Here is a 15,815-nt window from a genome sequence, read left to right as displayed (position 1 = left end):
GTTTGTGTGTTTAGTGGGATGGATAATTGATATCCATACCTGGTCCAATTAGATCAATAGATGAAATACAAACTTTAGACCCAGCCCAATTAATGATTAAGTGTCACTTTCATTGCACCTGCTGTTCTGCTGCTCCATCTGTGCCCAGAGTATGTTCTGCTCTCCAAGAGTGTGGTGCAATGAATAACGGCATGATATATATATTTGGGCCGCCACAAATAAATTAATGTGTGGGAAACCATTGCACACTTTGCAGGATACCATGAAGGAAAAGAGTGACAAGATCAGATGTGATTTTACAGCCAAACAGTCTAATTTTTATTAACAGAACTATTGCAGCTATTGCAGATGAACTTTAGATGTAAGAAGTATCATTCCCAGCAAAGCTGAGAGGTGCCTGATATATCTGAGGAGCGTTAATCTACAAAGGCAGGTTAGGAGTCATGCTTGTTAAGGTGGTAGCTTTACGGTTGATCATTTGTCTCTCCGGTGGGGTAACAGAGGGTCGTTTAAGGTTCACACAGTCATCTGTGTGGCCGTGTAGATCCAGTGTCACCAGTAAATGCTTCACTGAAATTACACAGCTACCTTTTTTACCTACTTTTATGACTGCAGGGACTTCGGGTTCAACTTTCTATGAACTCTTAAGCCATATGGTAGAGAGTCGCTCATTCATGTATATGCATGCACACAGGGACAGGGCCTTTCTCCAGCTTTTTTCTCCTGCTGTACCAAAAGTGTACTAGACTGTGACCTCATCACTTATACTGTCAGACAGCGACCAGACAGCAAGTTACCAAGAGTCCGCGCATTTCCCCTCAGGCTTGGAGTGTAGTAAAATATGGACATATAGTCTCAGACATCGTCCAGCAGACTTCAGAAGTCTGGATATGAGTTTATGGCTCGCTGCCATCTTGTCAGTTTGGAGAGCCAGGAAATCCAATCCAGGCTTTAAGGTTTTAGTGCAGGTATTCCCCTAGAACATGCTTCTTTTTAAGCTTTAATATAACGGGACGGTCATTTTAAGATCACCACAATGACATTACATGAGTTTCTTGTTATTTGTAGAGAGAAGTTGAATTTTTTTTCCACAGACTTCCATTTAAAGTCATTTAAAGGGCCATAGTTCACGACAGCCCTTATGTAAAAGCCTGAAAGAATACATATTTTGGAAAGCAATGATTTAGCAATGGTGGTAAAGTCATTTTATTGAGTTTACTTCTGCTCGGCGCCTGATTATAATGCATGATTTGCCAGCTCAAAACTTTGTAACTGCAGACCATTGCATAGATGCAATCAGAGCCTCTTGCGCTGCCTACAGTCAGGTACAAAAGAGAGAAAAACACTTCCCTCATCAGTCCAGCTCTCATCCCGAGACAGCCTATAATAAAGGAAACTGCCAGGCTCTTCCTCCTCCACCTCTCCACTAGTCTTAAGTGTAATCACAAGGGTCTTGCCAGTCACTGAGAGACCTTCCTTCCTTGATGTGGACAGATTTAGAGCTGGGGATTCTGGGATGCCGGAGGGTGCCTTGCAGTGCAGGATTGGCCACTTGGCCGCTGATGTTGGAGACAAGCTTTGATTCCGACATCCATTAATGAGAACACAGTGGCCAAGTGGGCAGTGAGCTGTCCACTCTTATCAGTATCTTTCTCCTTTCTGTAACTGGGAGGAAAGAAATGGAGAACCGTGACACCTAGAATCGTGTCTGAGTGCTCTCAAAAATGTGAAAGACTTTTCAATGACACCAGTTAGTTTTTTTTTTCACGTTTGTAAGGTAGAAATGCTAAGAAATAGCTAACTACTATATCATCAACATAGATACATAGTCTTTTACAGATGTTGTAAGATTCTTAAACATCTCATGCTAAATATAAAATATGAGACAGTTAGCTTAGTTTTTAATAAAGATTAACCCTTCCCTGACCAAATTGGCTTGATTTCTCTCAAAAACATAGGGAGGAGGCAATGAACTACTTAAGGGGAAATGACATAAAAAATTAACAAGAAATTTTTTTTAATAATTCTGTAATATAATGTTTAATATGGAATCATGATAATTAGAAAATATTTTTTCTCTCTCTTATTTCTTTTCCCCTAGATGTTGGAATAAGTTGTGCAATGCCTTTTTTCCCATTTTTTTTTTAAGAAAAACGCACCAATTTGCACAGAGTTTAAAGGTTTAAATACTTGAATACTTGCAAAAGGCATCTGATATATATATACATGCATATTGTTTAAAATAATGAATTATTCTATTAATATTATATTATTCTATTATATTGATATTTTGCCACATGTATAAACAGTAAAACTGCTTTATGAGAATGAAGAGTGATGGAAAAAAACAACTGCAGGTTGAAAAGTTGAACCAGCTCTTAGTACCACAGCGACTGCATTTCAAGGTCATACTTCATTATTTACAAGTTATGTTGTTCAGTTACGTTAATGTGGTTTAGAGAAGTTTTGTTCCAGTCGATTCTTTGAGAAGGGAAAAATACATAGTACACAAAAACAGAACAAGTTCTCTTCTGCTGATAGATACTGTGTTCTCAGCTTCAACCCTAATCCTCTACCTCTCTGAATTATTTACACCTGCATTCTGCTCTCAGTCAAGCCAAGAAAGTGTATGTGTCACATTAACCGAGTGAGAGATCAGCAACACTGTCATCCTAACACCACTGTCTGTCATATTCTCACCTCTTCACTCACACACAGACACACACACACAGCAGCAGCAGAAGCTCACCCGGGGCTGAGCTGGATTAGCTTTTTAGTTTAAACCTCATTGTTAGATTCTTTTTTTCCTGCTATTTGTCATTTATCATGGATAGCAACATTAAGAATATGTGTTTTTGTCCTTCTATTTTATTCCTATTAAATGGATAATTCAGATCACATGAAAAAGAGCTGTGTTAGATATTCATCCATAGTCAGTGTATTACTTATAGTAGATTTCATACCCCTTTTTTTACCAAGATTAGTGAGCACACGCAGGTTTATTAACTCAGGTAAAATTGCTAAAAATGCGTAGACTGTTTTCTCATTGCCAGTAGAGCAGAACTGTGTACACAGTGTGTTGTTGCATCTCGCCAGTAAAGGAGCTGAAATTAGCGCAGTAGTACAAGTCAGTTAACTCCACAAACATGTTAAAGGCTTCCACCTGCAATATCTACATATAAGAGCAAGACATCCTTGCTCTTGCAGTTACTAGTCTTGCTTTATAGTCTATTCGTGTCACTTTGTGGCCATTGTTGTCTCTTTGTAGTTTTTTTGTATCTCTTTGCAGTCATTTTAAGTCTCTTTATGTCATTTGATTGACTTTCCAACAAGAGATATACAACAGTCACTTCAAACAGAGGCTGTGACACAGGGGATCCCTTGGGCTTAATCAGTAGTCCTTTCGTGGCCTTTATGTTTGCATAATGGGTTTTTGCCAGTTATGTTTCACAATACTCTTCCAGCAGAGTACCAATGAAGTAATGTTCTCATTGCTTGATCTATGTCAAAATACCTGTTCATTGAAGTATCAACTAAAGGCAGAGCAGTTACCATCATTTATGTGAAGCCAAAAGTGAACTCAGCAGGCCACAAACGTCATGCAGTGATGAGTTGTACAGTATTAACTTTTAACGGAACTTGCAGGATAATTTCTGCAGTTTGCGTTCCACTTCACAAACTTTCCACTGACAAAAACTCATTGGTAGGTACAGTTTGTTAATGCCGTCAAGCAGTCCAGAATTTATATTCCTACAGAGAGCGTATGGTAATTCAACCTCATTGCTCTGCATGCATTATCATGAGACAGTATGCGTGACATACCCAGCACTGCTCTTTCTCTCAAAGTATAGAACATGAACAATTTCAGATAAAACAACGTCCGCTGAGGCTAAACGTGTTGTGATTATTCTAGACATTCCTGTAATTGCAAAGTGTCCGCTGAAATTTTCTACAAGCGAAGTCTGCTCGCCTGAGCTTTATTTTCAGAGTGGGAGTGGGACGGTAGGGAGGGAGAAAGAACATTTTCTCTTTTATGAAGTCAAAAGGATTCAAATGGGTCGAATTTCACAGTTTGATCTGTTTTCAATTACCGGGCCTGGCCGCGTACAGAAGAAAATGCTGAACAATTGAAATCTATGGAGGCAGTAGGTATAGAGCGAGAGGGGGAGAGGAAGAGATGAGGAATTGGAATGAGAGACAAGGGGAAATGAAAAGAAAGAGGTGGAAGAGTCCAGGGAGAGAGGAGAGTCCCAGAGAAACAATTGGATTAGACAGAGAGAGAGAAAGAGAGCAGCGCAGAGAGTGTTTGATAAATGGGCTGTTTATTTAGCTTTCACTGTGAATGAGGCAGGGTGTGATGATGTGTTGTCTCCCTTCTCTGTATCTCTGCGTCCCTCGCTATGAGGTCAGGCTTTTTGGCCTGAGCGCTCAGCCCGTTTGGGGAGACGCAATTGGCCGTTCATCGCCAAAGGGTGGGACATCTCGCTGTGTCCTAATGGCTTTCACAGCTGGGTCTCCCCTTGGCTCCCTCTGTCATCAAGTTTCATCCAACATCAAAAGGACACACCTTCCACTTGGCCGCGCTCACGTTCTCTCCCCCCACCCTGAAGGAAATCAGAGACTCCTGGCTTCTCATAAAGCTCCTGGCTATCACTTTGCCCCCGTTACTTGATGGTTTTCCCAGTGTGTTCTTTAAGTTCTGCGTGCTTTGCGACGGTCTCATGGGCTTTCCAGGCAACCTGAGAAAGTATATGTGGATCTTAAAGCCATCAGGGCTATCACAGCAGCAGCTTGAGCTGATCATCGCCAGCAGGCTTTGTTGTAGGAGAGGGGAAACCAAGGAAGCTGGCCTCAGTTCACCGCCATCAGATGTTCTAATTTACCGCCAACTGTGTTACAATATGCAGAATTCATTATATTTTTTTTTCTTGGTTCAGCGCAGTTTGTTGTTTGGCGTCAAGAAACTTTTAAAGTGACCTTGATCATGCTGCTCTCCCTAACACTGCCCTTTCTTCTCTTTCAGGACCACTGGTTTTGGCGGGTGAGAGATAACTCAGTAATGCCAGGATACCCCATGCTTATCAGTGTTTTCTGGAGAGGCCTTCCGCCCAAAATAGACGCGGTCTACGAGAACAGCGAGGGCAAGTTTGTCTTCTTCAAAGGTAAGCTCCCGTGCTTCATCAGCACCATCACTGTTGTCACTTTGCTGCTGTGTGAAGCTCTTTTCCATTAGGGGCACATCAGAAAGCTTTGATTCATCCTCATCCAGCAGTTTGGAAGTCCAGTCCAAAGACTGTTATTCATCTACAGGAATTTCCTTGGTATGCTCTGTATACATGGCTGTCACATTGTCTTTCTGTATAAACTATACACACATGTCTTTTCAGCATTCAGCATGTGTTTTCTTAAACAAACAGGTTTTTTTCTTGTCTGTAAGAACTGCTGTATGTTATCATGCTCACTCAAGGAATTGCCTTGATCGTATCTATGTGTGTAAGTTCAATGCAAATATGTGGAAGATTAAAGTATTGTTTTGCTCACTTGGTTGACAAATCCACCTTAATCCAGCAGTTTTGCCTTTAAAAAGAATGCTGTCGAGTTTGGTGGTGCTGGTAGTAATGTGAATTTGCGGGAAATTTAACTGCATCTTGCGATGAGGATTGCAACCAGCTGAAACTTTTTGCATGTGTCAGATATTCCGTACAGGTACACACATTCTCCCGTCAAGTATGTTTTTGTAGATCACAACTTCTGCGTGGGAACTGGCTTCTGTTAGGCCTTGTTTTCAAGAAATGAGACCCTGGGTGAAAAGCAGTTTCACATCATTACTCAATGTTTTTTAGTAGAAACATGGCGATATAAACGGCTCATTCTACACTAATGAAAACACAATGATTATTATTTTCACCTTATTTTCAGGTGATAATACAGAAGAAAACATACTTATATTCCATTTCTGCCGACATACCCCCAAAATTACCTCACACTGGACCTTTAAAGCTTCACTGCAGCTAAACATAATAAGTATGTATAACTCATGGAAATCGCTTTCATGTCATGTGCCAAAGAGCTTCAATGTGTGTTACAGTAAGTTTGATTTTTTTCACTGTTCTGAAGAGATGCGTCTATAAATTCAAATCTTGACTAAGCTAGCCCCAAAATACAGAGATTCAAAGTTAATTACGTCTTAAGCCACTTAAAAGAAACAGCAAACAAGCATAGCAGTCCTGAAGACTCCTATTTGCATACACTCCAGAGAGACACAGACAGAGAGAGAAAGGGAGTGTGTTGATGAAAGGAGACGTAGGTAAGCAATGAGAGTCTGCTGAGATAAAAACTACAAATCTTCACTCCAGCCTGTTTCTCTTTTCAACACCAAACAATTCCTGGAAAAGCAGGCCGCTGGTCCTGTGTGTACCACAAGCTTTGCAAGTTTGATTTCGCTGCTTTCTCCTCTACCCCACTCTCTTTCCGTGGCTGGGTAGCATGAGGATGGCACACAGATTTAGAAAATTTATACTAACAGAATGCTATTTTTCATTTGAACATGCACAGCTGATTTCCCAGAAGGCCTTATTCTGTCTGTCCCCATTTGGAATAAAACATTAGGAAGAAAAGTCGGTCAGAAAACAAAATGCAGCACTCTAGGCCCTCTTCTAACCAGCCGTTCTGCATATCCACTAACAGCGCCTTGTCTGATGAATCCTCCTGATGAAAATAAATGCACAGATGGAGGCTTTAGAGTCTAGTTTGCACTGAAGTCATGGCAGAGACACTGATTAGCTTAGTGCTGTTAAGGCAACACACAGCAGGTCAGTAAGCAGACACCACTGGTATACATTTGAAATAGATTCAGCATGTGTTCTCCATTCCCACAGTGCAGCTTTGTGCCAGTTTGGAGTCCTTGTTTGCCTGTTTCTATTCTTCTGAGACACTGGATCTGCAAATCAAGAATGTGTACTCAGCTTATCGTGTGAAAACTGTAGAATCAAGCCTGTTGTCAGCTTTGCTAATCAGAATGTCTTGATGTTGTTGACAGCATGCAGGCAGATTTTGAAGACTTACACTAAAAAGCTGTATGTGTAAAAGTCAAACTACTTGATTAGCGTAAATCACAAGGTAAGAGGTTGCATTATGGCTATGAATTCAATTAATCAAGTAAAATATTCAATGGCAGTAGCAGGCTTACGCAAATGCAGCAAGATCTATATGTCAGTATGCATTTTCCTCCCAGGAGGCAGGATCCAATCAGAGCTTGATTGGTGTCTTTTGTGTCAGAGGACAGCCAGAGTTGGTTGCTTCATTTACCTCATGCAGACATGTCTTAGAGTGTGTTATTTGAGATTAAAGGTACACACATTAATCAGCCATGTCAATATGTCTGCCAATATTAGCTTATTACATAAGTATTGACGTGTACATTATTTCAGTACGGAAATGCAGAATTTGAAAACAGTGTCAACAGTTAACACAAACAGTTACTTAGTTTATCCTCCAGAGAGCAGTGACCGTACTTGTAGGCTACGTCTGTCAAGCTTTTTTTATTCTGGCCATGACTTATCAGTTTATAATAATAACGTGGCAAACTTACCACATAAAATACTTGACTAATAAGAAATAATTTTAAAAAACAGTGGACAGACGCAAACAAGATCAGACCTGTCATTTCAAGCCAGGGATTGTGAATACTATCAGCTGAAATGACGACTGAAGCTAGACTGAGTTTTCAGTTTTAGCTACTGCCGCAAGTGTCAGATAATGCAAACGTTAAAACTCCAAATTTTAACTGAGTTTGTAGCTTATTTTATTAATGTGTGCAGTATTGCAGTATTGTTAAATTCCCTTTCCTGTTCATTTCTGAAAAGATATTTATATAGATAGATACAAAGTGTACTGCAACCTATAAGCCAACAAAATGGAGTTGAAAGCCAAAGATATGCTCTTTGCCACTGGAAAAAAATAACTTAGCAGGGTTAGCTTGTTAGCTGGACATGCTAATATTTGCAGCTTCCATAGCAGACACTTTGGCTCTTGAGTTTGTGGTTTTGTAAAGGCCTAAACAAGAAAGCCACCCTCTTAACTATTTTCAAGGCTTCTTTTGCCTTTATAAAATAGTACAGAGATAATTATGAAAGGGGTTGAAAATAGAGGGGACAGCAGGAGTGAGTCCTACAACCACAGACCAGTTTCAGCATCCTCGGTTCCCTTGTCTCATAGTCAATGGGTTTTTTGATTTAGATGCTCGAAGTAAGGTCTGTGGTTAACACAAGCTGAAGAGGCTTTCAAATTTATTCTACGACATAAAGTATGTCAGTAATTAACCTTACTCGAGAACTTTGAAGGTTTTATCTGTCTTAAAAAAGGCTGTTGCTAACAATTGGCTGAAGAAGACTATAGAACGTCATCACGCTGAGCCGCTTCAAACACGACATTAAGTTGTGCAACAGTAGTGTTGTTTGTTTGTAGCCTTACATTAGCTTTCTATTTCAGGTCATTGCATTTAGGCTTCAAAAATCCTACAAGCAGTGTTCACTTTTTAAGATTATCTTGTTGAACAAGATGTGTAAGTATAAACGTTTGTTTACCACAGAGCTTCATTTCTGCAGTGATCCAAAATCCAATTGAAGAATCCCATAGGTTTTTTGGCCTATGGGACCCATCCCTGATGTACTCTATAGGGCCACAAGTTAGACCAACTCAAATGTGATTGATCAATATTACTCAGACTACAAACAGAAACCAGAATACTTGCAATACCAAAATCTTGTTCCGTTGCCTACAGATTTCTGCAGCGATATTAAGAAATCTTTTTATAGAGATTTTCACATTGGGGAATGTGTGCGTATGATTGTGCATAATAATTTCAGTAAACACATGCACATGTGTGATTCATTTGGCTGTACAGCATGTGTTTGCGTGTGGCCCGTGTAAGAAGGAGGGGTCTCTTTTGGAACAAATCTTCATCCTATATAACACTCCTCATACAGTGTTGAGGGCAAGCGGAGGATTAGTCGTTACACTGAAGCAGATGCCGGAGCTGCCACTACATCAAAGCAGCCCTCACAGCTCTGAAGATGAAGCCAGACTTTTATGTGGAAGGCAATGCAAGTCGACTCCAATTTTTTTTTTTTTAAAAAAAGGAGAATCCTATTAAATGCAGGATAGAGAGAGAAGGCTTTTTTTCATTTTGTGTTTTTGTGAATCAAGTTTAACTCATTCCTCTTCGAGATGGGAGGCTCTATTAATCTGAGGGTGTGGTGTGTTTGTGTGTGTCTGTGTGTGTGTGTGTGTGTGTGTGTGTGTGTGTGTGTGTGTGTGTGTGTGTGTGTGTGTGTGTGTGTGTGTGTGTGTGCGCGCGCGCGCGCGTGCGTGCGTCAGGGCCAGAGGAAGTGTGACCCAGAATGTGTGGAGCAGTGTAAGAGAACAAGGTGAAATGACAGGAATTTCCTTTCCAAAAAAGAGGCCACTACAGGTTTCTCCTTCCCACTTACATTCAGCCAACGCTCCGTCCTGCTGTTCCTCCTCTCCATCTATAAATCTCCCTCCTTCACCTCAGCCATGTAGTGTAAACACTTCTCGAAGGCTAAATGTCAGATGTGTGGCCTTTATGACGCAAGAGAGTGAGTGCTGCAATCATTTCTGCTTTATTTCACACCCTGTTCCTGTATTTGTTAAGGGAAAGTGTGCAGGTCATTTTAAAGCTGACCTTGCAAAAGTCCCTCATAGTCTGTCAGATTTTATCTACCATTCAAGTAGAGTAAAATGTCATGTTAAAGCTGATTCATTAAAAAACTTTGTTACACATATTTATCATCTGCAAGTTTCCTCCATCTGCAAAAGTGAGACATACACACCATCCTTATTTTATCTCTTTCTCCTTTGAAAGAATCAAAATCAGAAATACTTGACTTTGGTTTGTTGCAGTCGCTCAGAGAATTATAGAAAGGAAAAATAAGTACCATCACAAAGTATGGACATGTACAAATACAGTAATAATAACAACAATTAGCACCAGAATGAGAATATTTAAAATGATAAATATGTGTAATGTGCCAAGTGTATAACAATGAAAACATTTGTGCCTTATGGTACAACACAATGTATAAAAGCAGTATGTAAAGTTAGAAATCTGAAAATGTGTATGATGTGTATGACATGGGTCAGCAAAGACTGATAACATTCAATACCCCCCCCTTTCCCTGTTTTTGTAACTTTGTCATTTCCACCTTCTTTTTGTCTCTCTTGCAACATACTACTCTCCCACTCAACCCCCCCTCCCCCCCACTTCCTGCTGGCACACCCTTCACCTCCACTAGTGACGACATAAATCACTTCCTGGGGTCACACTGTGTCAGAAAAGTGCAGTTTAACCTTATTACTGCACAGGAATGGTGGGTTGAAGAGAAAAGAACAAAGGAACAAACTTGCAAACTGTAAAATGATCCAAATAATAGGACATTTTAGGTTAGTTATTTACAACATCATTACTAGAGACCTCCCAAAAAATATCCTAAAGTTCAGGTATTTGTTTGGCTCCTTGGGGCTCGTAAACTTTGAAAAAATGTTTTAATGTGACTCTGTGGTCGCCAATTTTCCCACAAGGATCATTGCTGTTTCTTTTTATCTCAGCTAAGCAGTAACTGGCTCAGTTTGCCGCCCTGAAATGTTCCCAGAGTACCTCTAAGCAAGGGCAAACTTGTCACCATGTCTGTGTCCTATTTTAAATTAGGGAAACATCAACATCAAATGCAGTAATACAAGGCAACAGGTTATTGCCCACCATTTGTTACTAGGCTTGTATGTGTCCTTGTAAATCTGCCCTTCTTGTGCGCTTGCTCCTGGAGGGTAATCCCAGCTGTTACTTGTCCTTCTTCTTCTAATTTATTTTTCCCTCTCTTTTTCTTGATGTGCAGGGAAGCAGTTCTGGGTGTTTAAGGACACGGTGTTGCAGTCTGGATACCCCAAGGACATCGCCCAGTTCGGCCATGGTATGCCGGCCCAGAGCATAGAGACCGCTGTGTGGTGGGAGGATGTGGCCAAGACCTACTTCTTTAAAGGGGACAGGTGAGTGCAAATGAAAGAAGGACTCTGTTTTCACGAACATCAGAAAACAAAAAATCAAAAACTCCAAGAATTCAGAAATTAAGCAGTTTCAAGCCCTGAGAAACTGCAGCTATAGTGAAAGGATGAAACTCATTATTCCAAAAGATATTTCCCCAGTTGTTTTTATGTCTCTATGCCATTGATAGCCGTAGCTGGAGGCAGTATGATTTCAGGTCATCTGTATGTCTATACATTCCATTCTCGTCAAGACCAAATCTCAAGAATGCCTAGAGGGAATTTCCTCAAATTTGGCACAAACGTCCACTTAGACTTGAGAATAAATTAATTTGATTTTGGTGGGCATAGGTGAAAAATCAAGGTCACTGTGACCTCTTCTTTTTTATTATCATGAAGGCAGTATCTGAAGAACACCTCAAGGGAATTTCTTGAAATTTGGAACAGACGTCCAGTTGGACTCAATAATGAACCGATTCGATTTGGTTGGTCACAGGTCAAGACTACTGTGACTTCCATCTATCTAATTTTTTGAACACAATATCTCAAGAAGACCTTGAGGGAATTTCTTCAATGTAGCACACACATCTACTCACACAAAAGAATAAACTGATTAGAACTTTGTGGTCAAAGGTTAAAGGTCAGGGTTATTGTGACCTCACAAAACATGTTTTTGGCCATTACTCAAGAAATCATACACAAACAATGACAAAATTTAACATGAATTACTAAATAATAAATATAAAAATGATAGTATTAATTATCCAAAAGTTCAAAGGTCAACACAGTTTCATCATAACGTTTGGGAAAGAAAAAAAAAAAGACTTCAAACAACGTCATGACTCTGGAATAGAGGGGGAGAAATTTGGTGAGATACTGAAATGGTGACATAAATCTTGAAAATGTAGCGATTGTATAGATCTTTGTGGCTGCTGAAGTGACATGTGTGTATGTTTTCACATACATTGTAAACTGTAATTGCAGCTTGACTGGTTCCCGGCAGCATAAAACTGCTAGGCGATAATTCTAGCAGTTTTTACTGTATTTTTTGTGGTGGAGAGCTCTGTCCAACAACAATTCTGGTGACTTGAAGGTCACTGCATATAACTAACAATCTAGAATTGCACTTCCATTAAGTTAGGGGACTTGTGAGAGACTAAGATTTGCTGACATGTGGTGTTAAGAGACAAGATAAGGGATAAAGAACCATCTGTTGTTAATCAACCCATTCATTCCTAGCTGTCCAGTCTATTTTGTTTTCATGTGGCTCATCATTTGTTCCTGTTTAGGTACTGGCGTTACAATGAGGAAATGAGAACCATGGACCCCGGCTATCCCAAGCCCGTCACAGTGTGGAGAGGTGTGCCTGATTCGCCACAGGGGGCCTTCGTTGACAAAGCCAATGGTACGAGTTGTCCTGCCCGATACTCTGATTTGGCAATAACAGCACGCTTCATGTGCCAAGCGGCATTGATTTCAGCTGGTCACTGGCACACGCAGCGCGGGAGGTAAACCAGGGTAGCATTGATTGAAATTTGCCCCAGTTATTATACTGAGTTTTAGTGGGTGGCTTGCATCCATACATGCAATATCAGGGGAAACAGACTGATAGAGTGTTTGTGCACAGCAAATGAAAGATGAAAAGAGGTCAGTTTTGAATTGTTTCACAAGCTGAATGTTCTATAATCAGACCATCCTGCTCAGTGTGCCATAAGACCCAGTTGGAGCAGGATTGTGGAAAGCAGAAAGGACAAGACCACCGCTGGGCGCCCATTCCGGTTTAAGCCAGTTGGCCCTCGCCAAGGGTGGAAAGGCGGGATCTGTTATTCTCAAAGTGCTTACTCATAGGCTATTCAAATAGCCTGAAGAAGAGCAAAGCTTTTCCCATTGGCTGTATCATGCCAGGTGGGTTTGGGCCTGGTCTTGGCATCTCCGGGGCTGGAAAAAGCAGGGCAGGTGGTGCCGAACGCTCCCGCCATCTGTCCCACGGATATGCTGCCAGATCTGTAGCCGGGCGTGTCTGCTGGTGAGGCCAGGTGGAGCGGGCATCAATCGAGGCATGAAGGGTGGATTGATATCCAAAGGGACGATAGGTGCATCACATGTAATTCCGCCAGTATATGTGTGGGCCTCCGATTATTTGGCAGGGAAGCTGTTTGCAGACAGTGTGTCAAGTGGCACGCTCATAACATTGACCCAGATAACCGGGCATAATTGAGTCTGCTGCTGCTGCTGCTGATGATAGTGTGTGTGAGGCAACACGTTTCAGAGCAGGGGCCCCAGGGTGATGTTGACCTGGCTCTAACCCACAATAGCTCAGGCTGTCTCACCTCTCATCCTCCCCCCCATCTCTCTCCCTCTCTTACTAACCATGCCCCTCACTGTGTGTTTGTGCTCCCAAACCCATCTATCTGTTGCTTCATCTAGATCTCTAGGTCTCTAAATAACTTCTTTTTCGATTCATTTGTGTTAAATGTAGGAGAAAAGTGTGGCAGAAGCTGCTGCCAGACTGGAAAGAAAAAAATCCCAAGAGTGGTTACATTTCTTCAGCTAATCACAATACTCAGCTGAACTCTAAATGAGAGTTTGAAGGGTGTTGTGTGTAGTTTGGCTCGTGTTACATTGCCTGCTACACAACCACATGTTGCTCAGACTGTAACTGGTCTGGTTTTGAGAGGCAAGCTGTGACTTTTCATGAAAGGGAAGACCTGTGTGTTTCTTTTTAAAAGTTCTGTATTCAGAGCATTAATACAGCAGCACACCATAATGTGTACAAAATAGTACACACGTACAATCATAAACTACATTTAAAAATATTAATATTTCTACTGTCAAATGTTATTGTTGTTACTATTGTTGTTGTGCATCTCTCCCGTTCTCTCTCTCTTTCCTTTTTATCATTTTGTCATATATTACTGTAATTTTATTGCTCCTTACATCAATTACATGTCTGTCCATCCTCGGAGAGGGATCCATCCAAAGTTGCTCTTCCCAAAGTGTCTGCTGTTTTTTTTCCCTCGTTAAAGGGTTTTTTAGGGGAGGTTTTTTCCTTATCCGCTGTGAGGGTCCGAGGACAGAGGGATGTCGAATGTTATAAAGCCCACTGAGGCAAATTGTGATTTGTGATAATGGGCTTTATAAAAATAATTGAAGTTGAATTGAAACATGGTGTTTTCAATAGGCAATGAAGTCAAACACGTGTGTGTGTGTGTGTGTGTTGTAAGTTTCTCTGTCTTTTGTTGTGGTAAGGTGTTCCAGCCACACATGTATGTTACTGCATGTTTGTAACCGTAGCTAGTTCATCACTGCTTCTCTGCACTGCGCTCACACAGTGGTTTCTGCTAATATAGCAATGGTTTTGTGGTGAAAGCGAAGCGTTCACCCAATGATTCCATCCTGGTTAACACCGTTCACCTCGTCAGCACTGTTGGTGTTATTTAGTGCTGTTTATGGTAGAATTGTAAGCTACTAAATGCAAGCTGTGCTTCCTTCATGTTGACAACCATGTGCAGACAACTCATACACTCAGAATTTTGCATAGAGCCCCTTCAGAGAACTTAAATTACTGAAATTACTTTAAAGGAATAATTTAGCATCATGCTGAAATATGCTCATTATTTGCTTTTGGTACTGCTTTTGTCTGTATGTGAAGTGAAAAGCTTGGACTGAGCGGCAATTAGCTTAGCTTAGCATAAAGACCAAAAGCAGGGGAAAACACAGAGCCTGGCTTATTCCTCATAATTAATATCTGGTTTTGTTTGTTTGTTTAATTTGTTTAATCTGTACAAAAACAAAACAGCAAATAATTGTGACTTTTTTAGGGAAAAGGAGTGGCTGTTTGAATAGTTGAATATGATAATTCAATAATTAAATCACACAACTCACCATAAACACAAGGTAAGAGATATATTGAGTTGACTGTGAGCTTCCGATGGACAGAGCCAAACTAGCTATTTCCTTCTGCTTCCAGTCTTTATACTCAACAAAGTATTTGGCTTAGCTAATCACTTCTTCAATCTCAGCAAGACAGCGGGTTTTCTTAAAATGATCTCTGTCATTTTCCACTGCTCATAAATTCATTGTAAGATGTCCGTTGTAAAGGCACACAGTCTGCTGGGCATCAAAACACCAAAAAAATGAAGTTTATTGCACAGATAGAAATTTTAATTGGGTTTGCTGCTATCAGATGACCCTGGATTTTGCCAAAAAAAATAAGCACTTAATGTTTTTGAGGTTTTTTGTTCACAGTTATAGAAAATGTATTGGATAAAAATCAGAGATTAACTTGGTTATAATTACAGCGACATCCTATAAACACTCCCATCAGATTTCCTCTCACAAACTCCTACAAGAATACAAAGGCACTACACAGATTCAGCTAGTTTTTGAGTTCTTCCTTTTCCTTTGTGGATCATGTCCTCCCCCTCAAAATGAATCTTTTAAAGCTTCGTACTGAGCTTCTTCACTTCCTCACCAGAAACATCTTCACCTAACAAGTGGAATAAGACGCCCTGGCTTTTACAATAGCCATCTCGCCATCTGGCTGCAAATTCAGAGCATTTCCTCCCCTATTTTCCCCGAGAAGAGTGTGCATGAATAATAAATCGCGTGTTAAGGGCGCCAGCGAGGAAGAGGAGAGCTGGAGAATTCAGCCAAGCTGTCATGCTCAGTTTTACATGGAATATATTTTCCAAACAAACACTTTTAGGGACAATGACTTGCATGAGGGAAGTAAAATTAGTACCAACCCAGACAGG

The 15,815-nt window shown here is 40.6% G+C and overlaps 1 protein-coding gene across 2 annotated transcripts in view; it reads left to right on the top strand.

The window, feature by feature from the left end:
* mmp16a (matrix metallopeptidase 16a (membrane-inserted)) overlaps nt 1–15,815 on the top strand; it is an 84,610-nt gene that overhangs the window by 64,861 nt on the left and 3,934 nt on the right. For both annotated transcript variants that reach the window (XM_042510583.2, XM_042510582.2), the window contains 3 exons: nt 5,024–5,162; nt 10,914–11,064; nt 12,348–12,463. In XM_042510583.2, coding sequence (XP_042366517.1) covers nt 5,024–5,162; nt 10,914–11,064; nt 12,348–12,463 — 406 coding nt within the window. The remainder of the gene's footprint in view (nt 1–5,023; nt 5,163–10,913; nt 11,065–12,347; nt 12,464–15,815) is intronic.

The sequence above is a fragment of the Plectropomus leopardus genome, chromosome 21, assembly GCF_026936395.1.
Source record: "Plectropomus leopardus strain MGB_pleo_1.0 chromosome 21, ASM2693639v1, whole genome shotgun sequence".
Classification (NCBI taxonomy): Eukaryota; Metazoa; Chordata; class Actinopteri; order Perciformes; family Serranidae; genus Plectropomus; species Plectropomus leopardus.
This window is presented reverse-complemented; position numbering and strand designations above follow the sequence as displayed.